Consider the following 27783-nt stretch of genomic DNA (forward strand, 5'->3'; position numbering starts at 1 on the left):
TTGGAAGGGCTTAAAATAACATGGCGTAAACCCTTTAAGCTCAAAGTCTGCACAAGTTTTTTTTTTTTTTTGTGCTATACAAAAATTAAACCAAGATAAACCAATTGAGCTTTTTTTTTCCCCACTTTTTGTTAACTGGTCATATGTATAATTGAAATAACATGGGAGGAGAAGTAATTAGAACTAATTACATCTTTAAATAGTAATAAAAATAATGTAAACGTACTATTGTGTTGCTGCACACCTTGGCCACCTGGGGGCAGTATCGAACAGACAAACAGATCATAGGTCTCAAACGCTGCTCCCTGAGGAGCACATCCTGCAAGTTCCCTCCTCCAACACACCTGATTCATTTTTTTGTGTGTGGGTGTGTTTAGGAATGACAAGCTGAAGATCCACATGAGGAAGCACACGGGCGAGCGCCCCTACTCGTGCCCGCATTGCCCCGCCCGCTTCCTGCACTCGTACGACCTGAAGAACCACCTGTCGCTGCACAGCGGCGCTCGGCCCTTCGAGTGCCTGCTGTGCCACAAGGCCTTCGCCCGGGAGGACCACCTGCAGCGCCACCGCAAGGGACACAGCTGCCTGGACGTGCGCGCGCCGCGCTGGCCCGGCCCGGCGGAGGAGGTTGCGGACCTGGGCGTCGGCGAGCCCCGCCCCCCGCTTTTCCCCTTGCCCACCATGCTGGAAGGCGCGATGTTCCGGGCCGACGCCGAGCGGGAGCGCTCGCTCGCCCTGCAGGCGCTGGCGCAGCTCAGCCCGCACCGCTTCGCAAACTACCACGACCTCCTCCTGCGAGCGAGTCGGGAAGGCGGGGCCAAGGATCCCGGCGGCGGTGGAGGTGACTCTCAGCGTCCAAGCTGGCCACGCCAGGTGGCGGAGAAGGTCGGCGAGGACGAGGAGGGGGAGGAGGAGGAATCGTGAATGTTTTGAGCACGTGTGTGGTATTTACATCCACGTTAAAAAAAAAAAAAAAAAAAAAAAAAAAAAATCTCACTCAGGTGGTTGGGCCTGCTGCTCCATTTGGAGAGCGCTTAGGAAAAAACAAAAAAAGGAAAACGGGTTTTTTTGAGTGGTTACAAATGTTTGTTTGGCTCTTTGATTTTGTTTCTCCTTCTTTTATGTTCTTCTGTGTAGGTTTTCAAGGCAAACTCACGGAGAAGAAACATTTGTTTCCTTGCACTCGTGTGTGCCCCCCACTAGTTTAACCACAACATTCTGCTGATTCATGTTGCGTTTGAGGAGCAAGAATTAATTGGTTAAACCATTTTCTACGCACGTGTGGAACTGCCAATGTATTCAACGTTTTTAACCGGCAAAATATGTATTTGCAAATACGTTCGTTAAATACGTTTGAGCATACCTGTTGGCTAAATGCTAAAAGTGTAGCATTTGTTTCCGATAATGCCATGAGGTTGCATTATGGGGAAAAACGAAGAATGGAAATCATGCACTGTAGATATAATTAATTATGAATAAACAATATTTACATACTTATGAACTAAATGCTAAAAAATAGTATTTTTACTGAGGCATTATGGGAAACAAAAAATGCTAAGTTTGTAGTATTTAGCCTACAAGCACCAAGTACGTTCAAATATATTGAAATACATTAAAATGTATTTGAAATACGTTTATTAAATACATTTGAGAATACTTGTTGGCTAAATGCTAAAAATTTAACATTTTTTTTTCCTATAATGCCATGATGTATTGACACTGTTGCATTATGGGGAAAAATGTGCTGCAGACCATAAAAAAATCATAAAAATTATGAATAAACTATTTACATAACTTATGAACTTAGGCCAAATGCTAAATAAATAATTACATTTGTATTTTTCTTTTTGTTTTAACTTGTGCATGCGCAAGTCAATACACTGCAGGATTATGGGTAAAAAAAAAAGAAATGCTAAAAAATACTGAATGTAAATCATGCGCTGCAGACATACTAAATCATAAAAATTATGAATAAACAATATTTACCTACTTAACTTATGAACTTGGGCCAAATGCTAAAAAACAACCGACAAGCACAAAGTACATTCAAATGTAATGAAATACATTCAAATGTATTTGCAAATACATTCAAACGTATTTGCCTGTCAAAAATGTTCACTCCACATTTGCAGTTCTCACGCTGTCGTCATTTTCACCGCCATTTTGAAGTTGACGTCAAAGCTCCCTCGGGCCCGCATTGTGAACGTCACGTGACCAAAGCCAGAAAACAGGTGAGCCTTTCAGTCAACAGCAGGGGGCGATATAAAGCCAAAATGAGATGGATGAAAATGATTCAATTATTTTTGCTTCATTCCTATTGCACAAAAGCAATATTAAACACAATACTGTGTTTAGACTAGTGGGAACATGTACAAGATGTTATTACAAAGTTTTTCTAGAGTTCCCCTCGAAGCCATTTTAAATGTTTGTGTTTGTACTTGCATTTACTGGGATGCTACTCACGATGCAAACACAAATCCAAAGCTGCAAAATGGGGCAAAGGTGTTGTTTTTTGTTTTTTTTTGTTTTTTGTTTTTTTTGCGGGGAGTTTTTATATTTTCATTGCACATCCTGGTACAAGCTCGATCAGTCGTAAAACGTGCAGCCAAGTGTCGTTTTTGCTTAGATTTGGCGCTGGAACCAAAGATTTAGTTATTTGATAACTTAAAAAAAAAAAATCAGTTGTAGCCAATGTTGGGTTCCAAGAACTTCTTCATGCTTCCTTCCAAATGTTTTTCAACGATTATGCTTCCAATTTGAGTTTTCTGTGATGATTGACCAAGTGTCTTGGTCAAAGTTACTCCTCCCCTTTCAAAACTGTCGATTTACAGCCTTTCTTTTTAGGCTTCCTTCTGTCGAGACAAAGCAGGTGAGGGTGATGGACCAGAGCATTTTCCCTTTTTTCCTCTATTTATTTATTTATTGTTTATTTATTTTTCTGCTTTCTTTTGCGAGATCAAATCCAGGGTTGGTCAACACAACAGTCTTATGTCATGGGCTCCTCATCCCTTCTTGCACACGTGAACCCTGTCAGGTACTGCACAAAAACATTCCAGACTCTTTTTCCAGACATTTGGACCTCATTCTGACATTTTTTTCCTTATTCAAACTCACAATTGAGTTTTTTTTGTTTTTTTATTTAATTATTTTTTTATGAGGATGTCTCTCGAAAGAGGTTGCCTACTCCTGTGTTTAAAAGTCAACAGGTGGCTATCATTCATGTAGCAGGAAGTCCAAATGAGTGAAACAGTCTGTCGAGTTAAAAAAAAAAAAAAAAACTCCGGAGACACCCGCCAAGCAGGTTAGTTCACACTCCATCTTCTCATGACTTGAAATTGGAGTAGTTTTCTTTGAAATGCATAGCCTGAGGGAAGGAAAGCAATGTAAACATAACCTGAATCTATGGACATGATGAGCGACTTTTTTATATATATATATATATATATATATATATATATATATATATATATATATATCTGCGTTGCCTTCGAGAAAACTGGGATGTTAGAAATTCAACGCCTCACCGGTTAAGATTATAGTTACCATATTTCCTCAGAGTTCCACTCTGATAGACGCTGTGGGGCTTCAAAAAAAAAAAATTGCTCCTCATATTTCTATCAGGGAATAAACTGTTCTGTAAAGCTCGTGAACGCTAACAAGGTCATTAAAAGTCCCTGTAAAGTGAAAATATGCCAAATTTGAATTAATACAAAACCACCGATGAATTACATTTTTTGTTTTTCTGAATTATTTTTTTGTCATAATAAAATATATCTTCGGAAAAACGGAAAAAAAATATTCAGAAAAACAAGGGGAAAAACATTATTCCAAAAAAACAGAGAAAAAAAATTCCAAAAAACAGAGCACCAACTTCTGTTTTTCAGAGTATTTTATTTATTTATTTTTAACTGTTTTACTGAATATTTTTTTCCCGTCATAAAAAAATATATATTTTCAGAAAAAGGGGGAAAAAATATTCAGAAAAACATTCCAAAAAACATTTATTTTTATTTTTATTTTTTTAATGACAGAAAAACATTTTCAGTAAAGCAGAAAAAAATATTCAAACAAACACACACAAAAAAAAAAAAAAACTGAAAAAAAACAAAGCTCCCCCCCAAAAATTATCCAAGTGAATGCAATACGCTTCGGTACTTCCTTACTGACATGTTTGAGCCGCAAAAATATATTCGCTTAAAAGCTTCTTCTTCTTCTTTGAATTTTAGCTAGCTCGTGAGCAAACAGCTCACGTGCCGGTAACGGACAGACACTTGAGGGAAACTTACCTGTTTATGAAACACGGTATCATATCATAAGCAAGTGAGTCCTGCTAGTTATACAAGAATGCCTTACAAACAAGTTGACAGCCATTTTCCTTCATTGACTCTGTAGCGAAAGTCGCAATTTCCAACTTCCCAGTCTTAAACGCAGCACTACTTGCTTCTGCCCTCTAGCGCCTCCTGTTGGTGCAAGGCACTGTGCGAACCTGAGGAGTCGTCAACAAGCTCACACGGGGCCATTTTAAGACTTTTTGGTTTTGTTTTATTACGTTCAAATACTTTGAATGTCCGTGTTTAGCACAGAGTTGTATTGTAATCTAATATATAACGGGTTGCCTTAGTTTTTGTTATGCTGCACTTGTTCTTCTCAGGAACTCTTGAGCAATGCACTAAGTGGTTGTAGGACTTATGAATCGGGGGAACGAGGTGCTCGCTCCTGCAGGCATGAGGACGCTAGTTTGAGAGAAAAAAAAAAGAAAGAAAACCATTTGACTCGTATTGCCAGCTGGTTTAAAAAAAAAAAAGCATTTACGCGAACTGCTGGTCTCAAAGGAGAGCGTCAGTCTAAATGGAATGGAGTGAATGCATGAACGAGTGAGTGAGTGAGTGAATGTGACTCAACGCCAGCTGTGAAGTGTATGTAAGTTTTAGTGGCTTGGGTGCAGGGATCAGGTCCGAGACCACCTCACCATCAGGGATATGTTCAATATTTGCCCTTTAGTTTCTTCTTGACCTTCACTTTATGTCTCAACCTTTTTTTTTGTCTTTCACATTATGTCAAGGGACGCAAATAATAATAAAAAATATATATATATATGTTTAAAACCTTGCTGTTTGCTGCCTTCCTCTGTCGGTGATTGTCAGTGTGATACATAAGCAACACTAGTTGTACGCCCTCTAGTGGTACGCCAAAGAATCACTCACATTTCCAAACTTCGTAAAATCAAGAGTGGCTAATTTTAATATTTAAATCCAATACAGTCTATTTCAATGCAAGTCAGTTGTATTTACTTAGAATTTTAAACAAATTAATCGCACAATTTTCCGTAATCAATCGCTTTTTTCTCCTTCTGCTTCTACTTCTCTCTTCAAAGCTTATAACAGATATTTACTTGAGTTAAATCTTAGAATTAATGCCATCATAAAATAGGAAGTATATATAGAATAAAAAACTGTTAAAAAAACTGTTATAATTTATAATAGATTTATAGGAGAGAGAGAATAATTAACTCACGATTAATCGCACATCTTACATCTCAATTTATGTCTAAATTTACAATTAAATGCAAAATATTTTTTTTCTAATTTTTCATACTCGTGTTAACATAAAAGTGGGAAGAAATGTTAACTTAATAGAAACATGGTTGCATTTTTTTTTTGCCCCTGATACAGTAATTTCATAACAATTCATAATATTTAAAAATGAAAAATATGTACTGTACTGTAAAAAAAAGCTGTGTGGCCATTGATTTGTGTTGGTCATTTTTTTTTGTCACTACTAAGTACGACTAATTTTTTTGTGAAATGAAATAACCTGTGAAATTCTGCACATTTAAAAAAAAAAAAAACTGAATTCAAAACTAACGATGCATCTTAGATGGAAAGAAACTTCGAAGTCATGTTTAGTAAACATTAGCAACTTCTTGGGTGAACTTTGACCTCACTGGGCCACTCAATAACCACTTTCATGTCAAAGTACAATGTTCACGCAGTAAAAAAAAAAAAAAGTTAAACACATGAAGCTGAGGAAGTGTCACATTTAATTTTTATGACAAATCAATGTAGCAAAACATTATTAATATGACACTCCTAGCTGCAAAAGGGAACGTGCAATGGCAGTCATGCATTGCTTTTGTTATTCCTGCCAAGATTAAAAAAAACAAAAAACAAATGCACATGAACCGAAACGTTAACGATCAAATAAACACCAGTCACCTTAACGAAGAATAAACAAAAACGTGAGACATTTAAGCGACATTAATGCGAGAGGGTCTCGAGGGTGCAGCAGGATGGCCTGCCTGGGTGCAATTTTGCAGATTGTAGTGGTCGTTAAACGGGCGTGAAAATGTGGCCGACGTGACGCGAGTGACTCAGCCGTCCACAGGTTTGATCCTGATGTGGATGCCGTTGAGCGAGCGAAGCACCAGTCGAGGAATCATCTTGGGTTTCCTCGTGGGGTCCTCCAGCAGCTGGTAGCGACGCAGGATCGAGGCCACCACCACTTTCAGCTCGTTCATGGCGAAGTTCTGACCGATGCAGTTTCTAAGAGGGTGGCAACACACACACACACACACACACTTCAGTCATTTGCTTCCAAAAACGTATGAATATGTTCTATTTTACATGTTTTAATTGTCCCAAAGATGTATTTATATATGTTTGTTTGTTTTTGTTTTTATACTAGAGCATACAGAAGGCTTTGCTGCAGCCTCTCAACTGCAAAGAACGGTTGAAGAAATGGTAGTTATTACACAAACAGCCCATAGGTGGCAGCAGAGCGAAGGCGATCAACCAGGGCTGTTTAAACAAAGCTCATTTAATCACAATCTAGATATGTAATAATGATGAAATTTAGCTATATTCTAATGCTAATTGCTGCAAAACAGAAACCGATAGAAATATTTTTTTCCCCTGATGAAAGAAGATACTAAACTTTCTTGTGGTAGTTTCCATGTTTTTATAGCAATGCAACACAACATTGTGTGCGCCTTGCAAAATCAGTCCGAATCCAGTAAAACAGTGGGGCGTGAAAGGGGTTGCTTCTGTGAAAATGGCGGCCAGTGAATGAGTTAATTAAGAAATAATCTAATAAACGCGCAGATCCACAATTTTTCTCAGTGTAAACACAATTTACTTGAGTATAAAACTGGATAGCTTTAGCAAAATTATGAGAAGGTAAGCTTGCTGGGAGGCCAAAAATGAGTTTTAAGAACAAAAATAAACAATTTATCACTATCCGCCATTTTGGTTGTTTACTTTTGCCTCAATTGTAACAAACGTCTGTGATTGTCTTTACTAAGAACAGCTCACTATAGCGTTTGTATTCCAGCTGTGCTTTTTTATTTTTATTTTTTATTTTTTTATTTTAAATATAAACGTTTTAGTTAAACAAAAAAAGTAATCAATACCTCGAGGTCGGAACTGGGAAAAACCAATTCGGATATATCCGACTTCCGACCATCCTCGAATGTAACATAAGAACTACTTGCTAATTGGGAGCGGATCATTTCTTGAGCCCCGCAAACAAAATCTGGCTGCTTTTTGTGATTGGTGCAAAAAATGGAGAAGGCTCCACGCCTTGAGGATTTGCAGTTGCCTTGAACAAACTGACCTGGGGCCGGCAGAGAAGGGCACGAAGGCATGCGGCGACCGTCTGGAAATGTTCTCTGGCAGGAAGCGAAGTGGGTCAAACACCTGTGATCATATGATAAGATAAGAGACACAAATCATAATCCAGTGACGGCATCATGCAAAATGTTATAGTAGGAAAAAAAAAAAAAAAGTTACATTCTGCCCTTTTCTGTTCTTTAATTATCGGCAGGCCCTTGTGAGGAAAAGCGGTTCAGAAAACAGACGAATGGATGAATGTAAAACAAAGGTAGGTTGCACAAAATTCAGATCTTTCTTCCAGTTGACTCACAAAATGTCTAAAATGAGGCAACGCTGCCATCTACTGGTGGTTGTGCGCCAGGAAAGTTGCTTCCAAGTTTGTCGTTGACACAAATTTACACCATCCTCGTTCAATTAGAAACGTCATTGACAAAAAAAAAAAAAAAAAATGGCAGAGAATGTTAAAAGTGTCTTTCAACTTACATTGGGGTTTTCCCAGACTGTCGCGTTCCTGTGGAGCGCATACACACTGGTCCCGACCAGAGAACCTACAGAATATTAAAACAAATACATATTTTCAGGCATGGAACTGCCAAGGTGGTGTCAACATTTTTGACTGACGAGTACATTTGATTATACTCGTAGGCTAAATGCGATAAAACATAGCATATTTTCCCGTGTGTTTGAAAATTCAATCAAAAAAAAACAAAACATTGTTTCTTCATAAATTTGATGATTTATTATTATGTCTGAAAGTTAGAACATACGCACCAGTCCAAAATGTTTCCTGCACATTGGCAGGTGCACGCTTCCAGATGAAACGTAACATTGTGCATAATCATTTGCAACAAAATGCATTTCAACAAAAATTACATTTTTTTACTTTTTATTTTTATTTTATTTTGGAAAACAAAATTGTTTACTTTAGAAGGTTTGTTTCAAAAAATTAAAATGATTCTCTCACAGACCAACAATTGAAAATTATGCCCAAGGCCATTTGGATAGACTATTTATAAAATTCTGAATTCAACATTTCGATTCACAAGAGTTCAGATCGATTCTATTTCGTTTTTTTTGCAATTCGATTCACTTCAATTAAAACTGATATTGATTATTATGAAACATCAATTCTTCAATATCAAGGGCATGATAAAAAGTATTAATTATAATACATGTAATTTATTTTTATTTTATTTATAAATGAAATTTAATAAATAATATTTTTAAAATTATTCAAATTAATTTTTAAATTAAAAAAAATAATCATTAGATTTTTTTAATTTAAGATGTACTAAAAAATTATTTATATATTTATTTTGTATTTATATTTTATTTCATTTATTTATAATTATTATTACTTATAAAAACTCCACAAACATTACATTTTGCAGCGGTAGTAACTGGTTAAATTATTTAGTTTATTCATGAAAGTAACGCGTGCTAAAATCATTTCAGCAAAGGTGAGATGGAAATATTTTTAATAATTCTAATTCAATAACTGTAAGTATAAATTAAAAACATTTTGGATTATCTTAAAATGCAATATGTCAGCTCTTTCATAAATGTAAGAAAGTATGTTTTAACTCATTCACTCCCAGCCATTTTCATGTTCTATTGCTATCAAAACATGGAACCTACCAAAAAAAAAAAAAAAGTGTCTCTACTTTCATCAGGGAAAAAAAAAAAAAAAGTACCGTATATTTTTTTATCTGTTTTTATGTTTTGTAGCAATTAGCATTACAATTAGCTAAGTTTCATCATTATTCACAAACCTGTTGAAAATACTGGGGAAAAAGAGCTTGTTGCAACATGGACCTGGTTGATCTCTTATACTTTGCTGCCACCTGCTGGCCGTTTTTTTTTTTATTTTTTATTTTTTTATTTTTTTTTTTTATTTTTTTTTTTATTGTAATAAGTACCATCGCTTTAACCACCCGCTTCAGGTCAGAAACTGCATACAAAAACTCTAGCATACAAAAACCTAAAAAACGTATAAATACGTTTTTGGGAGTGAATGAGTTAAATTCGTGTGAACAGTACATTTCTAGAAAACATGTTCTGATGAATTTATAGGAAAAACTGATATTATTCAAATAATGGATTTAGGGTTTTATGATATCAGGCTCAAAAAGGAAAATTGATTCTATTTTCAATTCTTTCAACTCAGCCCGAGAGAAAAGTATCATTTGCATCATCATGTGCAAGCCAGTCCGATTTTTCTGTGCGACCTTGCGGCATGGTCCTTCCGTCCACGAAGGTGACGTCTTTGGTGAGTTTCCGGGCCATTCCGGGCACAGGCGGGAACAGCCGCAGCGATTCTTTGATGCACATGCTGGTGTATGGCATTTTGCCCAGATGCTCCCTACGACAAAGACGCCAAACTTCGTTACATCATCGAAGCGCACGCGCGGTTGAAAATATCTTCCTTCTTCTTACCACCGCACGTCGTCTTTGCCGTCCAGGATTTGCGCGATCTCGTCCCGGCATTTGTTCTGCTGCTCCGGGTGGCAGGCCAGCGTGTGCAGGATGAAGGAGATGCCGCTGGCGGTGGTGTCGTGACCCTCAAACATGAACGTGTCCACCTCGGCTCGGACGTCTTCGTCCGAAAGGCCCTGATGATTCTCGTCCTTGGCGAGAAACAATTTGTGAATGAAGTCACGTGACATTCTCTTTCATATTGTGTTTGTGGAATATGAACTTATAGGCGGAGGAAAAAAAAAATAAAAAAAAAATCAAACAACCGATCTCATGAAAATTTTGATTTAATTAGTTTTCAAGGTGGTTCTGTTGGTTTTTATTAGTTTTAACTATTTAATAAATGCTTAGTTTTAGTTAGTTTCAGTATTAGTTTTAGGTTTTTTTTGTTTGTTTTTTAAATGTGTATTATTTGTGCGCAATATTTAAAAAAATAGCATGTAGCGACGTCATCTAGGTGCTTTTCTATTCATACGTCCTTATTCCGGTTAATATCAAAATAAATCTAATCACATTTAAAATTATTCCCAAAGGCTCGTGCATTAACTTAATTACCAAGGACTAAAACAAAGGACATTTTTGCTATCATTGTAGTTAGTTTTAGTTTCAGTTAGTTTTTGGTTTTTAAAAACAAATTTCCATTTTTATTTTATTTCGTTCACGAAATTGTTTTTTTTAATTTTAGTTTGAGTTTTAGAACACATTGTGAAAATGATTGACTTAAAAAAAATCTGAAAATTTGAAGCAAGCAGATTTATATTTAAATGAAACTTGGGAACTACAGCCTGATAAATGTTTTCAGAGAAAAGGGGCGCGGTCAACTTCCATTGAACCTTTGCATCTCAATCTCCATAAAACAAGCATTGTTGGAAATCATTTGAATCAAAAAAATATCCACCAATAAACGAGTCTGGGCCAAAATTTGCTATTCGACCCCAAAATGTCACGCCACTGTGTCAACTAAGTTCATTACGCATCGTTTGCAACCTCAAAATGTTGTCAAATGCTTGGCCTGTCGTAATTTTGAAGACAAACGATTGCACTGGCTTCGAGACAACAATGTGAAATCAGAAAGTCGACGGCACTCCTTTCACTGGTCGCTGAATCAGTGGAGGTTGGTGTATGTGGATCTCACTGCTTCATCTATCCTTCCTTCCTTCCTTTAGTTTTTCCTCTGGTCTCCTGAGAGCTCCCTCATTTGTTGGAATTTAGACGTTTCTGGCTTGGTGCAAGATTCTAGTTTTGTAACCCCGTGGATGGCGGGCGGTGTCTGGTTTGGTGCTGGATTTCGCTTTGCTTCCTTTGATCTTTCCTCTGGTCTCCTGACTTTCTGAACTTCACGACTCTGGCGAGACTTTGAAGTATTCGGTTAAGGTGAAGGGTAATGGGATTTTTTAAAATTAGGTTTCAGGTGAATTCGTGAGCACAAACTCGCATGTAAATACACGCACACACACAAAATAAAATAAAATTAAAAAGAGAGCAACGATGATGACAAACTTACTCTTGCCAAGAGGAGAATGTCCAGAAAGTCCAAGTTCCTTTTGGACTGGATACCTTCCGCCTCCTTCTCCTCCTTCAGGGCTTCTTTTCTCTTTCTTATCACTTCCTCTTTGAAAAGGCAAAGACGGAAAAGAAAAGATGTGTCGTTTCATGCCAAATTGGGTTTCATAAAACAGATTTTGATTGGAATAAAATTTGATGTACTTGTTGATCGTAACGGCAAATCAAAATCTCAAATTTGAGGTCAATCGAAGCAGCGGTTTGGGAGATATGCCGGCACACCAAATTTGGGCAGAAAGGGGCGTGGCCACTTTCGTTTGAACCCTTATATCTCAGGAACGAGCGGGTCAATCTTCACAAAAAAAAGGTTTTATTGGAAAGGAAAATCAACAAGGGTTCCAAATCGGCAAATCATTGAGACGATCGCGTGACTTTTTTTTTTTTTTTCTCCTTGAAATTTAATCGATCACGTGTTCTCTAAAACAGTCTCAAATTGGGGCTACGTTACAATATTTCAGAAAAGTTCATAAAATGAATTTTATATTCAATCAATTTCAGTGTCGAAAAACCCAGCTTTGTTGATCTTGATATGTGCACAAATCTTTATTTATAATTGAATGATTTGTTTATTTATTTATATCCTTTTATTTCCAAATAGTTCAAGAGACCACTTAAATACAAACAGAATATTGGCACAGCACTCTGTTTTAAGTCTTTCTTTAAAAAAAAAAAAAAAATGTTGAGAACCACTGCTCTAAAACATGAAAAATATTTGTATTTATTTTTTTGCCCTCGGAATTTCAGTGACTCTTCATCTATAAAATCTGCTTGGTTCAAATTTTCTTCTTTTTTTTGTGGGGTGACATATGGCATGGAACGACCCAGAACCACAAACTAAAAAAAAGTCATAATTTTTATTTATTTATTTATTTTTTTTACCTGTATGCTGACGAGCCAGCTTGCAGGCTCTCCTGTACCTGAAGCCGTGCGGGCTGAGGTAGAAAATGAGGTCGTTGTGGTACGGAAAGGTCCGGAAGCGCAAGTTGATCAAATCGGTGAGCTGGTACACCGATTTGATGTACTCGTTTGTCCCGCTGCGAGCAGAAAAGCAAAGCGTTGGTGTTTTTTGCGCCGACCGGGGACGACGTGCGCCGGCTAACCTTTCGGTCTGACAGTTGCTGTTGCAGCTGAAGGCGCACTTCATGATGGTGTCCAGCGTCATCAGGCTGACGTGTTCAAACAGCTCGAAGGACTCGCCGCTCCTCGAGTAACGCTCCCATTTGTCCTGTCGCGAGTCCACAAGTCACAATTCGGCTTTACATGCTCAAATGAATTTTTATGTATTATGTAATATTGGTTCGTGATTGGACGGTATGGAAGCCCCAAAGTGTGAAAATTCAATTGATGAAAATGCCATTTTGAAATAAAAATCCTTTTGATAACAGACAATTATGACTAATATGGCCATTAAATTGTAAAATGAGGTGTTAGTATTATTATAAAATGTTCATACTATTCTTTAATATGTAACAAATATTTTATATTGATTAATTATTACACAATTATTTTAACGTCATACTTTTAAAAAAAAACAGACATTTAATTTAATTTAATTTTATAAGATAAGAAAACGTTTTAGTATTATTATGAAATGTTCATACAAACAAACAAATTTTATTTTGAGTAATTAGTTCATAATGATTATTTTAACGTCATACTTTAAAAAAAAAAGTCATTTAATTTTAATTTAATTTTTAAGATAAATTTTTTTTATGAGGTGTTAGTATTATTATAAAATGTTCATACGATTCTTTAATATGTAACAAATATTTTATTATGGTGCCAAGGTTCTGCTTTCCATTCGATGGTCTTCTGAAAATGACAATAGCTGAATTTGAAATTACCTACTGATGTTTTAGTGGTTGTTGTTTTTTCACTCATTTTGCTGCATTTAAATGTGACTTCTCATCCCTGTCAACTCTCCCTGTCCTTCTACTATTCTTTGGAAACGAGCCGATGAAATGAGACGCCCTGAGCGGTTTTGCCTAGCAACACGTATCTTGTCTAGACAGTTTTGATTGAGTGAGTTTAGCTAGTTTACCAAAAAGGGATCTGTCTAAAACATCCTTGCCAATGATTTCTCTCTCCCTCAAGGATCAAAGTACTCACTCATGATACAAATACACTAAATGAGTTGAGTTGTCATTGCAGTGTTATCAACGCAATGTGGGTCAACATTAAAATCGAAGAAGTCAGAACAACACACAAGTCTGATTATTTTACAACATATATATATATATATATATATATATATATATATATATATATATATATATATATATATATATATATATATATATATATATATATATATATATATGTATAGTCCTTACCAACATGATTTGAGCCGATTGTGCCATCAATTTGATGTGCGATTTCAGCACGTCGTAATGGAAACCGGGCGTCAGCAGCCTTCTGTGGCGGAACCATTTCTGACCGTGAGACACCAGCAAGCCGTCACCTGAGGAAGGATCATGCAAGGAAATGCACATTCACCACCGAAAGTAAGCCGATACAAATATTTCGTAGGTTACTGTATTTGAGTCCATTTTTGGGGAAAACTATTTTTTGGACAACTTTTCGCTTTAAACATATTTTTTTACTTTCTACTTTTGGCGAATGACAAAACAACAGCATAAAAAGGATGGAAATAAGAGCAGTGAAGTCAATCGTGGTTGAGATCGTAATTGAGATGGAGGGAAAAAAATAAATAAAAAATGGCCTCACTTGACCCTCACTTGACCTGGCTTGGCATCGTTGCTTCTCCTTTACAACAGGTGTACCAATTTTTGTTAATTTTGTCTGCCATTTTTAAATTTAGTCTTAGTTTTAGTCCAATTTCAGTCACTCTTGTTTTTATCACAATTAGTCAAGCTCATCCCGTTTTGTTGGACTATAAATGTAGCATTTTAGTCTTTATTTTGGTCCAAGAAAATATCATTTTATTTGTCTAGTTTTAGCCAACAAAAACGGTCAACGTTTTAGTCTAGATTTAGTCTGGACAACCATTTTACCCCGGTATATTCTTTTTTTTTTTTTTTGTCAGCAAATTATATTAACCTTTTCGGATCTAAAACTATTTCGCATAAGATTTTCCTCATCTTTTTTGATGAAAAACAACTTGACACACATTTACAGTGGCTACTATGGCTACATGCTATCAGCTAGTAAATTAGCCAGGATTAGCGAGCATGTTGGACCATTATAGCCGTTGGATTATAATTTTTAAACATTTCACCGTGAATTCACCTCCTGTCTTTCACAAGTGTTTTTGCATGTTGCACTCACTCGCTGCAGATTTGAAAGGGGGCGTGTCACTGTGTGTCACATGACAGTGTCACAGTGACAGATTAGCAGAGACAATATGAACAAAATCATGTAATTTTCGTCTTGTTTTTGTTCATGAACTAAAATGTCCATAGATTTTAGTCCAGTTTTTATGAAATGAAGTACATTTTCGTCTCGTCTTCATTCGTCGATAAAAATGCATATTGATTTAGTCCCAGTTATTGTTTATTAATGAGGGTTTTAGTCTAGTCTAGTTTTAGTCCGGTGAAAAATGTGTGTTGACGAAATTATTTTTTTATTTAGTTTTTGTTGACGAAATTAACAGTAGTATCAATCAACTCAACTGCAAGACTCCACTACATGCACAAAAAAAAATGAAGTGAAAGACAAAATGTAAAAATACAGTATTGCACATATATTGTGTTTTACAAAAATACTTAATACATGTGAAATTTTAAGTACATTGAAGTATCGTTGTGCCAAATGTGTTCTTTTTTTGCAAGTCTCAAAACATGAACTTAAAAAAAGTGAAAAAAGTAAAAAAAATAAAATAAAAAAAAAAAGAGGAAAAAAAAAGTAAAAAAAAGTTTACTGAAGAAACAAATACAATGAGGGTCCCCCAACATTTGGGCCAATGCTGGCTCGCGCTTTCTTCTTCTCCTCAGTTTAAGCACGATGCACGTTCATAAAAGAGGGAAACTAGTTTGTGTGCAGAGATTTTTTTTTCTTTTTTTTCTTTGTACCGAGTAATAAAAATGGGAACTAGATACACTGTAATTACTTTTGGCACGTCTGGCAGCAGGGAGGGAAGAAAAAAAAGCTTGTCTTACCAATCCAGGTCTTGATGAATTTATATGCAAAATCATCTTTTGGCTCTGTAAGGAAAATAAGAAGACACAAAGTCACGTGACTCACTATCATTAGATTATAGAACTATTATGCAAACCACCAATATGAAACAATAACACAGTGCATGCGACTGTGCATCTGGAGCAGCTCATAACCGAGAATGTGAATTTTGGTGACAATTTAATATTAAAGCATTCTCGAATCATTAAAGTGACGTTGAGCAAATACGTACATGAAGCCTACAGTCGTGCTCGTCAATTTACATACGCTTAGAGAATGTAAACATAACTATATTAATCTAAGGCAAGTAGCAAAAAGGAAATATTTTGTTGTGTTGAAGTGATTTTGTGAAAGATTCCATATTTAGATGGAGGAGAAATTTTTAGATTGGCTGAGTTCAATCTGATGGAAGTGCGCAACAACTCTTTCATTGAACTTTAAAAAAACAAACAAAAAAAAAGTAATTGAAATAATTTCAACATAACTAAAATGTTTTTCAGCATTACGCCATACTATTTATTGGTCTATGAACTTGGGTTGGGTCAATCTTATAGAACAAAAATATAGTCAGTTTTAGGTTAGGTTGCAAATTTAGGTCAGGGCTTCTGATCATGTTCAAATGTCGCCTGCATGCTGACCCTCCCTTATTTACCTGTTTGAGTAGAGAATGAAAACACTTGAGACACACCTGTTGACGACAAGATGCTTTTCACATAATCCGGATGGTGGATGTTCATGTAACAGACACTGGGACCAAACCACAGAGGGAAGGCGTAGGGGTGCTGCTCCCCCCATTTGACCATCTGGTCCAAGTCCGTCCCATCTTGTTTGAACTGGAGAAAGAGAGAGAGAAAAAAAAAAAGAGTGAGCAAGGGAACAAGCCTGACCAACAAGTGTCGCATTGCAATCCCAAAGTTGCGGAAGATCTCCCGTTCCTTACCTGCAGCACATTCCCAAAGAACCAGTGCCCCGGCGGTCCCGTGAACGCCTCAAAGTTCCGAGTGGCATCCCTCCTCTGAATCAGCAGCGCGACGAATTTGTAGGCGACGGCGACGAGGCACAGCAGAGCCAGCGAGTATTGCACGAAGCAGTACGAAGGCAGCCCGAGAGACTCGCTAAGCGACATGTTTTGTTTGACTGCAAGGACAAACGAGGGCAAGGAGAAGGAAAAAAGGGCCACTGAGGTTAACCCACTAACTTGCGCAGTTGGGATTCGCTGGCGAGGAGACGTGACGTCATCGGAGCGCACACCGCGGTGGGCGGGGGAGTTGAGCAGAAATTAATAATTTACTCGCGGACTGCATTGTTCGCTTATCTTAAAGGCACATGGATTTATGTTGTATTTGTGGGCGCTATATTGTGAGACTTGGCTGACTGTGAGTGTTTTAAGTCAAGCGTCAATTCACGCACTCCCGCGCTGTTACTTGACCTTTTGCCTCCAGGTGGCGCCAGTGCGTCAAAGAATTGAACAGCTGTTTGGATTACGTCAGGCAGACGCGTATCAAAGTTGCAAAACAACAGCAGCAACAACAAAAAAAAGTCAATATGAAGGAAAAAGTATCATAAGCGCAGTGGCAGGGGCAGTAAAGAAATGAGCATACAAGTGGAAGGAACTTTTGCAAAGTGGTTCAAAGTGCTTTATCTGGACATTAACGTAAATATAGAAATATATTTCTATGGGTAAACATTAAAATAGGAACTCTGAAAGGAAATGGAATTGCTTGATAGATAAGTATGAAGTGACATGAGCTTTTTGTTTGTGTCAATGTCATTTAAAAACTTTTTTTTCCAGATTTGTACGCCAGAGCAGCAGACATTACAGATTGAGTTGATGTAATACACTTAAACTGTAGTTTGCAACCTCTCGCAAAACAACTTTTAAAAAAAAGGAGACAGAAAATGGGTGCAACAGAATATTGTTTCACTTTTTCGATTTACCGGTAGGTGGCGTAAATTCACCCTTTCATTGTTTGCCAGTCGCCAATTATTCACAAGAAGAAGAACAGTAACAATGAAGAAGTACAGTAGTCGGTAGCGAAAAAGCACAACTTTTATTCTAGTTTATTTACTAATGTCTTCGGTGGCTTCCCAGACAAACTTGTTTCAAAACAAAACTGTTTCATTCGCGTTGTATTCAAACCTATTTAACCACCGTCCAAGTTAACGAGCTGGTAGTTAGCTTGCTAGCTGCTAGTTAGCGCGTTAGCTTACAACGCTCTCGTCTACATGGTTTGAATGAGCAGACCCGCGAGGCTCTCCCCGTCCTCCGGTGTTTTTTCCTTCACCGCCCCCTTAATGTTGTTCTGGTGCCTTTATGCCTTGAATGACAAGTCGCGACATTTAAAAGTTTGATCAATATGACGTTGTTTGGCTGACTTGGCTCACAAGCGCGGTGACATTTCTCGATAGCGACACAAAGTCGACCGCGAGGCCTACTGGATCCTCGGTGTTTCTTACGGAGGCTAAACCGAGCATCATCGACGGATAGCGGCTGTCGTTGCCGGTGACCTTCGGCAGCTGGAGCTTCGAGAAGTCAAAGGTGACCCACCGTTGTTTTTCTGCTAACTTTGCCTAATTGTTTAGTTAAAAATGTTGTATCATCTATTATAGATCTTGAGTGCAAGCCGTTCCTGAAGAGAGATGGAGGCTCCCCCGGTCACTGTGATGCCAGTTACCGGCGGCACCATCAACATGATGGAGTATCTTTTGCAAGGCAAGTAACATTCACACAGGAAGCAAAACTTTGATGTAGAAACTTGGAGACCTGAAATCCAAACACCCCTTATACCAGATCAATAGAGTCCTAGGTTGATTGAGGTCATAATACACAATTAAAGTACAGCAGTTATTATGGTGTAGCATAAATGTTGGAAGCCTTTACTTCAGCTATGGCTTTATTATCCATATATTGTGTATCATTTTCACTTGAGATGTTTAAATACTCAATGTACAAAGCGAAACAATTGAACCACTGTGGACAAGCTTAAGAACGTAAAAAGTATTTGAAGGCAGTATGTAGTAAGCCCTTGCAAATTAGTTACCTCACTTTACAGCGGTGTTGCATAACTACAACACTTTTGTAATTTTGCATGTAGTAATTACAGTAAATATTTTTTGAAAGTTACTTCTTGTTCGTAAAAATAAAATAAACGAATGGAAAATAACCAGAAAAAGATGAATCTCCTGCCTTTTTTCTTGCGGCGGGCTTGCACACTGAAAGGGCTACAAACTTGGGAGAAATGTGCCTTGGACTCCTTGTTAGAGAACAGGAAGTGGTGCCACAAGTACTGATCAAATTAAGTGTTCTTGGGGATGTTATACTGTCTAATAAATCAGGACAATGTTTTGAGAATCTACTCATCTTAGGGCTGGGCGATATGCAAAAAAATAAATAAAATCCCATCTTGATGAATATTAGTTCTTCTTTTTTTTTTTTTTTTTTTTTTTTTTTTATAAACAAAGTTTTTTAAACTGCAAGATTTAAAGCATCTGTATTGACAACCAGAGTGCTTCAACATTTTATTCATGTAAATTAAAAAAAAAAAAAGAAGAAGATCAGAATAGATTTTTTTTTAACAAAACAAGTATCGCCATTAAAACAAATGTATAAAAATAATACAATGAAAGGAAACTAACATTATGGTGTAATAAATTACAATGTCTAATTTTGACCAGCAGAGGACGGTATTTGCTGCCTTTCAGGGAGCCAGGATTGTAGTATTGTGATGGCAAACCTTACAAACAAACATATTGTTGTGTTTTACAGATAAAACGAAATAAAAAAACGAGACAAATCCTTTTTGCACCGCGCAAGCAAATCGGTAAAGGTTCCACTGTGATTGCTTACCCGTTGTCACACGCGTTATCTGCCCTGTTTGAGCGAGCCAATTCGTTCACAGCCGATCGCCGTGATCGAGCTGCGATTTATGGCGATGGCCAACCTCGTGTTTCTGATGGAAGTGCATGGTTTGTATGACTTCAGGAAGCGTGTTGGACCAGGCCCTGGAAAGCCTTTTGCATCGCCTGCGAGGCCTTTGCGACAACATGGAACCATCCACCTTCACGGACCACGAGCTGGTTTACCTGCTGAAAGGCCAGCAAGGTAACCCGTTCATCCTTCGAGCCCGCCGCTCCCTCTCGCAGCCGGCCGCGCCGTGGCACCTGCGCTACCTGGGCCAGCCGGAGGTGGGGGACAAGAGCCGGCACGCGCTGGTGCGCAACTGCGTGGACGTGGCCGCCTCGCACAGCCTGCCCGACTTCCTCAACGAGATGGGCTTCCGCATGGACCACGAGTTTGTGGCCAACGGGCACCTGTTCCGCAAAGGCGCCATGAAAGTGGTGGTCAGCAAGCTGTCGCGGGTCCTGGTGCCGGGCAACACGGACAACACGGAGCGCCTGTCGCTCTCCTACTTGGTGGAGCTGAGCGTGTTGGCGCCCGCCGGCCACGACACCGTGTCGGAGGACATGCGCGCGTTTGCCGAGCAGCTCAAACCGCTGGTGCACCTGGAGAAGATTGACCCCAGCAAACAGAGACACTGAAGGACCTCGCCGGCATGTGAGATCTCACGTTTATTTGTTCATGTTAAAGCCAGACCAAATACACGTCAGGATTGAGCCAACACTGTCGTCTGTTTGCTTGATTGCTTGAAACGCGTACGACAAATGATGGATGCTTTGCTATTTAAAATAGTGATGCAAATATTTGTCACTCCCTTCACGCTGATAACAAAGATATGAATTACAAATGGAGCAACAAATTAATTTAATTCATGCAGAACTTAACATTAAAGTAATGTAGTACTTGAGCAAATACTGAAGTAAAAATGTGAGTTAAAAAAAAAGTGGATGTTTGAATTACAATTTTAATCTTATTTTGTAATGTTGATGTGCAAAAATACATAAAACTGTCTGATTCTTGCTAATTTGAAAACACTGGTCAGGCCTTAATAGACGTAAGTTTTATTGTTAGATTTTAATCAAAAACAATGGAATTTACTGCAATTTGGGTCAATTTTAAAGCGATACTTGACTTATTTAGCCATTTTTGGCAGTCAAACATGAATATTTTGCCTATAATAAATTAGATCTTTTCATTATTATTCATGTACAATTAGTATCTTTAAAAACACATTTTGTAACTGCTGTCGACTGCAAATGACATCTCAAAGGGCTCAGGTAACCAATCACAGCTCAGCTTGTGAATGTCACATGCCCAAACGTACAAAACAGCTGAGCTGTGATTGGTTACCTGAGCCCTTGTGATGTCATTTTCAGTCGACAGCAAGTTGCAAATTGTGTTTTTAAAGGTACTAATTGTACGTGAAAAATAATGAAAGTATCAAATTAATTCTAGACAAAATATTAACTTTTTATTGCTATAATGGGTTAGGGTTAGGGTTAGTTAGGGTAAGTGAAGTAACCCTTTAACTATTTGAGTTATTTTAAAGTTGGGGTTAAAAAACAAAACAAAACGTAACCCAATTTTTGCATTGTTTTGACCCAATTGTCTTACTTTAAGAAACAAAAAAAGAATTCATTGTTGAGGGAATATATATATATATATATATACACACACACACGCTATATAAAATCTCACTGGTTTACAGTGTATTTCATACACAATGTAACTCAATATGCAGTGCTCAGCAAATATGAGTAGACCCCCTTAAAAAAATTTAACAACTGCTAAAAGAGTATACAGTGCAACATTTTCAAAAATATGAAAGTAATAATAGGTGTGAGAAAAGAGCATCGTTTTGATCCTGGATTTAAACGCACTTCCACTTTATTGGGATGTTTAAAATCTGATTTTCAATCAATTTATTCACTCTGAGAATAAATAAAAAATAAATAAATCAGCAGATTAGGGCACCCAAATTGTACACAAGTCTATAAGGGTGTTTTTTTTTGTTTTTTTTTGCTAATAATTTGGACCATGTTTTCCCACAGGATTTTAAGGCAATACAAATCAAGCGCATAAATACCGAAATCAAAATGACATAATTACTCAAGTGTGAAATGTGGGCCTGTGTGAACACAAAACTGGTTCATTGGAAAACACTGTTATTGTTCTGACACTTAATATAGATTGCTGGTGTACAGTAGATGAACAAAGAGAGAATTTAAAAATAAAAGAATAAAACTTGTTGCAGTCAAACATATCTTTACTGATCTGTTAATCATTTGTTGCTGCGACCGCTCTTGCATTTCTCATGAACATCCTCCGTCACACACTAGGGGTCACTGTTGCTCCTCAGCGCGCGTTGGCTGGCCTCCTAATTGCTCTGCTTGACTCACCGCCACAGATCATCTACGGGAGGTTTGGTTGCCATGGAAATAATTAGCTGCGAGATCCGCACATCTCTCTCCCTCCTCCCCGCGCTCTAATTAGCTTTCTCAATTGCTTAATGATACATAGACCTGTGAAAGGCTTTCTTTCTTCCCCTCAACAAAAGCATTGATTTTCCCCTCCCCTCTCGCGCTCCTTTTCTACTGTTAACCCATTAGTGCCTCTTTCACGGGGAACTTGATTTGCGACGATTGCACACGAAAGCTGCGTGCGCATCTGCCTCGGGTTCTTCCCACTTTTGACGCTGCCGCCCGCCAGTGTGTCAAGTAACTAATGCACATCCTGTCAGTTGACATAATAATGCGGCCAATAAGACATGAGTGCCTCTAATAATATCCGTCCGTCCGTCCGTCCCGGAAGATGCATTTGCCATGTAAACGTGTCAGGAGGGAGCACTCGGCGGCCCGCGTCTCTTCTGTCCCTACGTGTTGACTTACCTGCAAATCACAGGTGATGAGGGCAAATTCGCTCAGGTGGAAACGTCGAACGGGCTTAATGCACAAAAAACAATTTCACTGCAGTTGTATTAAATTGTCATTTTTTTGTTTGTCAGTTCAAAGCAACTTTTTTGACATCGAACCCGCATTGATGAATTCCACAAGTGTGTTTTGTATTTCCTTTGTTTTTTGTTGTTTTCTTTAGGATAGCCAGAGAATCCAAAATGGAAATTTAATTATTATGTTATTATTATTCATCTGCCAAATAGTATAGATGTTAAACATAGAAGGGCAAAAACATCCCTCATGAAAATTTAATTGAACAAAAAAAAAAAATAGCCAACAGAGGGTGCTAGAACTGCACCAATGCAAACAACCTGACTTTTTTTTTTTTTTAACAGATGTTGCATTTAAATATTGTGAACATGACCGCGACGATATTGTGTCAGTTTTAATATCACGATATTACGCTTATTGTTGCATACCTATCATTTCGTCGATATTTTCCTTCAGCATACATTTCAACATTTATACAGAAAATTATCACACACCAAACTGTAGTTTAACGCACAAGACATTTAATACGCCGTCTTTATTGTCTCAATGAAACATGTTGAACTGACAATATCACTTAGTTTTCACCTGAAAAAAAAAAAAGTGCAAAATTAATTCAGATTAATCTTACAGCTGCACAAAGAATGTAATCACGTTAGAACATGAAATAAAGTGCATTGAACACTTTTTCATTTCTTTTATTTTGAAAAGTGAAATAAATTGATTTGATGGATTGATTGAAAAATTCCAAAACTGTGCTGACCGAAGTGAAATTGTCTTCCCTTCAACGCAGAATTGTTCCTGGCGATCTCGGACGCACGCGTCTCGTCGTCGTACCTGACGATGTGGCTGCTGCCGCATGCGTGTGATGCGTCAAGACGCCGGCCAGTCATTTCCGGATCATCTGGTGGATGTTTTCCAGCAAGCCGAGGGACCAAACTGCGCGATGTTGCAGCTCGGACTGAATTATGCATTAAAGAGGCAGATGCCTCCTTTTGCCCAAGGCTTTCCATGTCCGGCATGGCTACTCTCCGCTTTCCTGGCTTTCTTCCACTTAAACTTGTGTTTAGCTCCGTGCTCTTTGGTGATGAGCCGCCCGTACTCCCACTGCACCTCCACTCCGCATCGCCTGGAGAACGCGGGCGAGGCCTTGCCGGGCTAATCAGTGTCTTGGCATCGGGCCTACTCGCTCGGCTATTGTGGATGCAGGCAACCGCTGACGCGCGCAAGTGAGGCCTTCCAACTCCCTGCCGGAGGCAATGTGTGCTGCATGCTTTTATTTCAAGTCAAGGAACTCTTGACTTGGAGAGTGGCACCCGAGTCAATACGCGCACGCCACGATATCGATCAGGCTCCGGTTATCTTGATCGGTTGTTTCGATTTAATACCTTGCGTGTGTATTTGCCGTCGAGATGTTGTTGTGGCCATTCGTGAACCTACAACATTCTTGTAAACATAGTGCGGACTAAAGGGACAGTCAACTTGAACAATTTCACGGTTAATCAACATGGGTTTTATTGATTATTGGGTTTGACAAAACTAAAGAATGAGAACGAGATAACCTGCATCCGATCCTTTCTCGATAGTCAATAAATTCATCAAATTCCACTATTACTCTCAGAAAACAACAAAAACATAGCTGTTGGTGTGAGCGGACACATTGCCGTTATTTGCACGTACCTGCGTCGATGTCAGATGTGATCCGGCTGCCAGATCGTCATTTAAATAAAATGTACGGACTGAAATTGTAAAAACGTAAATAAACCGCAGAATATATTGAATAAATAATAAAACAATTGAATACTTGATAAATAAACAAATATTGTCAGTTTACATTATTGTGTTCCTATTAACTGTTTTTATTTTGATTGATTTGTTAACAGCTAAAAAAGAAACCAAACTGAAGCGAACTTCGTTAGCGCTGCTGTACTGACTTCAATCTATTTTTATTTTTTTTTCACTCAAAGTATCATGCTTTTATATTTTTAGGTTTATTTACGTTTTTATAAATTTTGTTATTTTGAACAATTGTAAATGGACAATTGGATCCAATCTGGCAGCCCGATCACATCTGGTACCAACACCGGACGTTTGGGTCTGGTGGCCATCCACATGGCTTTGTTGACCAGCTAGCAAGTTAGCACGCTAGCAAATCTATGCTAGCCTGCTCGCTTCCGCATTCAAATTGCATCAGTTGGGATACATTGTGACTACTGTTACTTTTAGCTTTATTTATTTTTATTATTCATTATGCTTGTTACTTTTTTTTCCAAATAAAAATGGCTTACTATATATATTCTTTCTTTTTTCCCCAAATGTTTTTTTAAATAAAACTCTTTACTATACGTTTTTTTTTTTGTTTTTTTTAAAATAAAAAATGACTTACTATACATGGTCTTTTTTCCCCCCCCAAATAAAACGCTGATTATACTTAAAAAATATATATATATAAAATAAAATGGTGTACCTGGTCTTTTTTTTTTTTTTTTTTTTCCCCAAATAAAACATCTTACAAAACCTGGTCTTTTTTTTGTTGTCTTTTACACATTAAACGCCTTACTTTACATGGCTCTTTATATATATATATATATATATATATATATATATATATATATATATATATATATATACATATATATATATAAATGCCTTACTTTTTTTTTTTCTTCACATAAAAGGCCTTACTATAAAGTTTATACCCCCCCAAACAAAATGACATACTATACTTGGTCTTTTTATTTTTTAATTATTATTTTTAATAAAACACCTTACAATACATGTTTTTTTTTCTTAAAATAAAACGCCTTACTATACATGGTCTTTTTATTATTTGTTTTTAATTTATTTATTTTTTAATTAAACGCCTTACAATACATGTTTTTTTTTTCCTAAAATAAAAGGCCTTTCTATACATGGTCTTTTTTTTTTTTTTTTTAATAAAACGCCTTACTATACATGGTCCGTCCCCCCCCCCCCCCCCCCCCCCCCAAATAAAATGCCTTACTATATGGTCTTTTTTTTATTTTTTTATTTTTTAAATAAAACGCCTTACTATACATGGTCTTTTTTTCGTCCCCAAACAAAATGCCATACTATACATGGTCTTTTTATTATTTGTTTTTAATTCATTTATTTATTTTTTAATGAAACGCCTTACAATACATGTTTTTTTTTTCGTAAAATAAAAGGCCTTACTATACATGGTCTATACGTGCCCCCCCCCCCCCCCCAAATAAAATGACTTACTATACATGGTCTTTTTTTTTTTGTTAAATAAAACGCCTTACTATACATGGTCTTTTTTTCGCTCCCCAAACAAAATGCCATACTATACTTGGTCTTTTAATTATTTTTTTTTAATTATTATTTTTTTTAATAAAACGCCTTACAATACATGTTTTATTTTTCTTAAAATAAAAGGCCTTACTATACATGGTCTATATATGTTTTTTTTTTTTCCCCCAAACAAAATGCCTTACTATACATAGTCTTTTTATATTTTTATTTATTTATTTATTTTTGTTTGAATAAAACATGAATAAAAAAAAGACCATGTATAGTAAGGCATTTTATAAAAAAATAAATAAATAAATAACATGTATAGTAAGGCGTTTTATTAAAAAAAAAAGAATAAAATGAAAAGACCATGTATAGTAAGGCAATTTATTTTGGGGGGGGGACCATGTATAGACCATGTATAGTAAGGCATTTTATTAAAAAATAAATGAATAAATAACATGTATAGTAAGGCGTTTTATTTGAATAAAAAAAAAAAAAGACTATGTATAGTAAGGCATTATATTAAAAAAAAAAAAAAGAACCATGTCAGGCATTTTATTTAGAAAAAAAAAAGACTGTATAGTAAGCCATTTTTTTTTTTTGTGGAAAAAAAAAAGACCATGTATAGTAAGGCGTTTTATTAAAAAAAAAAAAAAAAAAAAAAAAAAAAAAGACCATGTATAGTAAGGCATTTTATTTGGGGGGAAAATAAAGACCATGTATAGTAAGGCATTTTATTAAAAAATAAAAAAATTAAAAAATAAATAAATAAATAACATGTATAGTAAGGCGTTTTATTTGAAGAAAATTTTAAAAAAAAAGACGATGTATAGTAAGGCATTATATATATATATAAAAAAAAGAACCATGTATAGTAAGGCATTTTATTTGGAAAAAAAAAAAAAAGACGATGTATAGTAAGCCATTTTTTTTTTTGTGGAAAAAAAAGACCATGTATAGTAAGGCATTATATTTGGAAAAAAACGATGATGTATAGTAAGCCATTTAAAAAAAAAAAAAAAAAAAAAAAGACCATGTATAGTAAGCCATTTTTTTTTTTGTGGAAAAAAAAAGACCATGTATAGTAAGGCATTATATTTAAAAAAAAAAAAAAGAACCATGTCAGGCATTTTATTTAGAAAAAAAAAGACTGTATAGTAAGCCATTTTTTTTTTTGTGGAAAAAAAAAAGACCATGTATAGTAAGGCGTTTTATTAAAAAACAAAAAAAAAAAAAAAAAAAAAAGACCATGTATAGTAAGGCATTTTATTTGGGGGGAAAATAAAGACCATGTATAGTAAGGCATTTTATTAAAAAATAAAAAAATTAAAAAATAAATAAATAAATAACATGTATAGTAAGGCGTTTTATTTGAAGAATTTTTTTTAAAAAAAGACGATGTATAGTAAGGCATTATACATATATATAAAAAAAAGAACCATGTATAGTAAGGCATTTTATTTGAAAAAAAAAAAAAAAGACGATGTATAGTAAGCCATTTTTTTTTTTGTGGAAAAAAAAAGACCATATATAGTAAGGCATTATATTTGGAAAAAAACGATGATGTATAGTAAGCCATTTAAAAAAAAAAAAAAAAAAAAAAAAAGACCATGTATAGTAAGCCATTTTTTTTTTGTGGAAAAAAAAAGACCATGTATAGTAAGGCATTATATTTAAAAAAAAAAAAAAAAGACCATGTATAGTAAGGCATTTTATTTGGAAAAAACGATGATGTATAGTAAGCCATTTTTTTTTTGTGGAAAAAAAAAGACCATGTATAGTAAGGCATTTTATTTGGGGGGAAAATAAAGGCCATGTATAGTAAGGCATTTTATTAAAAAAATAAATAAAAAATAAATAAATAAATAAATAAATACAT

At 36.4% G+C, this 27783-nt stretch overlaps 3 protein-coding genes across 7 annotated transcripts in view; 2 read left to right on the forward strand and 1 right to left on the reverse strand.

Annotated features, from left to right (window-relative positions):
- The window catches only part of zbtb7b (zinc finger and BTB domain containing 7B), a 32133-nt gene extending 21804 nt beyond the window's left edge, over window positions 1-10329 (forward strand). Inside the window, exons 4-6 of one of the 2 annotated variants that reach the window (XR_013284201.1) lie at window positions 378-7681; window positions 7822-7878; window positions 9778-10329. Coding sequence is in view for 1 of the 2 variants with exons in the window: in XM_077526052.1 (XP_077382178.1) it covers window positions 378-924 (547 nt within the window). In the remaining variant the exon portion in view is untranslated. The other variant, XM_077526052.1, reaches the window with a different exon arrangement.
- cyp4t8 (cytochrome P450, family 4, subfamily T, polypeptide 8) lies at window positions 6022-17031 on the reverse strand. The gene is made up of 12 exons (XM_077526053.1): window positions 16726-17031; window positions 16474-16618; window positions 15767-15811; window positions 13982-14109; window positions 12749-12873; window positions 12528-12682; window positions 11590-11696; window positions 10047-10237; window positions 9839-9972; window positions 8094-8158; window positions 7612-7694; window positions 6022-6542 (listed from the first exon to the last, which is right to left on the reverse strand). Exons 1-12 carry the CDS (start codon window positions 16909-16911, stop codon window positions 6371-6373), a joined length of 1536 nt encoding a protein of 511 aa, XP_077382179.1. The 5' UTR covers window positions 16912-17031; the 3' UTR covers window positions 6022-6370.
- med18 (mediator of RNA polymerase II transcription, subunit 18 homolog (yeast)) lies at window positions 9765-25062 on the forward strand. 4 transcript variants are annotated; one of them, XM_077526056.1, is made up of 6 exons: window positions 9765-9879; window positions 14030-14152; window positions 18195-18324; window positions 18396-18502; window positions 19772-20340; window positions 23419-25062. In XM_077526056.1, the coding sequence occupies exons 4-5, from the start codon at window positions 18426-18428 to the stop codon at window positions 20322-20324; spliced, it is 630 nt and encodes a 209-aa protein (XP_077382182.1). In that variant the 5' UTR covers window positions 9765-9879; window positions 14030-14152; window positions 18195-18324; window positions 18396-18425; the 3' UTR covers window positions 20325-20340; window positions 23419-25062. The 4 variants fall into 4 exon arrangements, with proteins under 4 accessions (XP_077382182.1, XP_077382183.1, XP_077382180.1 ...); XM_077526057.1 differs by lacking the exon at window positions 9765-9879 and having other exon boundaries at window positions 14026-14152; XM_077526054.1 differs by lacking the exons at window positions 9765-9879; window positions 14030-14152 and having other exon boundaries at window positions 17741-18324.
- Window positions 25063-27783: the final 2721 nt, after the last annotated feature.

This window comes from Festucalex cinctus, chromosome 7 (assembly GCF_051991245.1).
Source record: "Festucalex cinctus isolate MCC-2025b chromosome 7, RoL_Fcin_1.0, whole genome shotgun sequence".
NCBI lineage: Eukaryota > Metazoa > Chordata > Actinopteri > Syngnathiformes > Syngnathidae > Festucalex > Festucalex cinctus.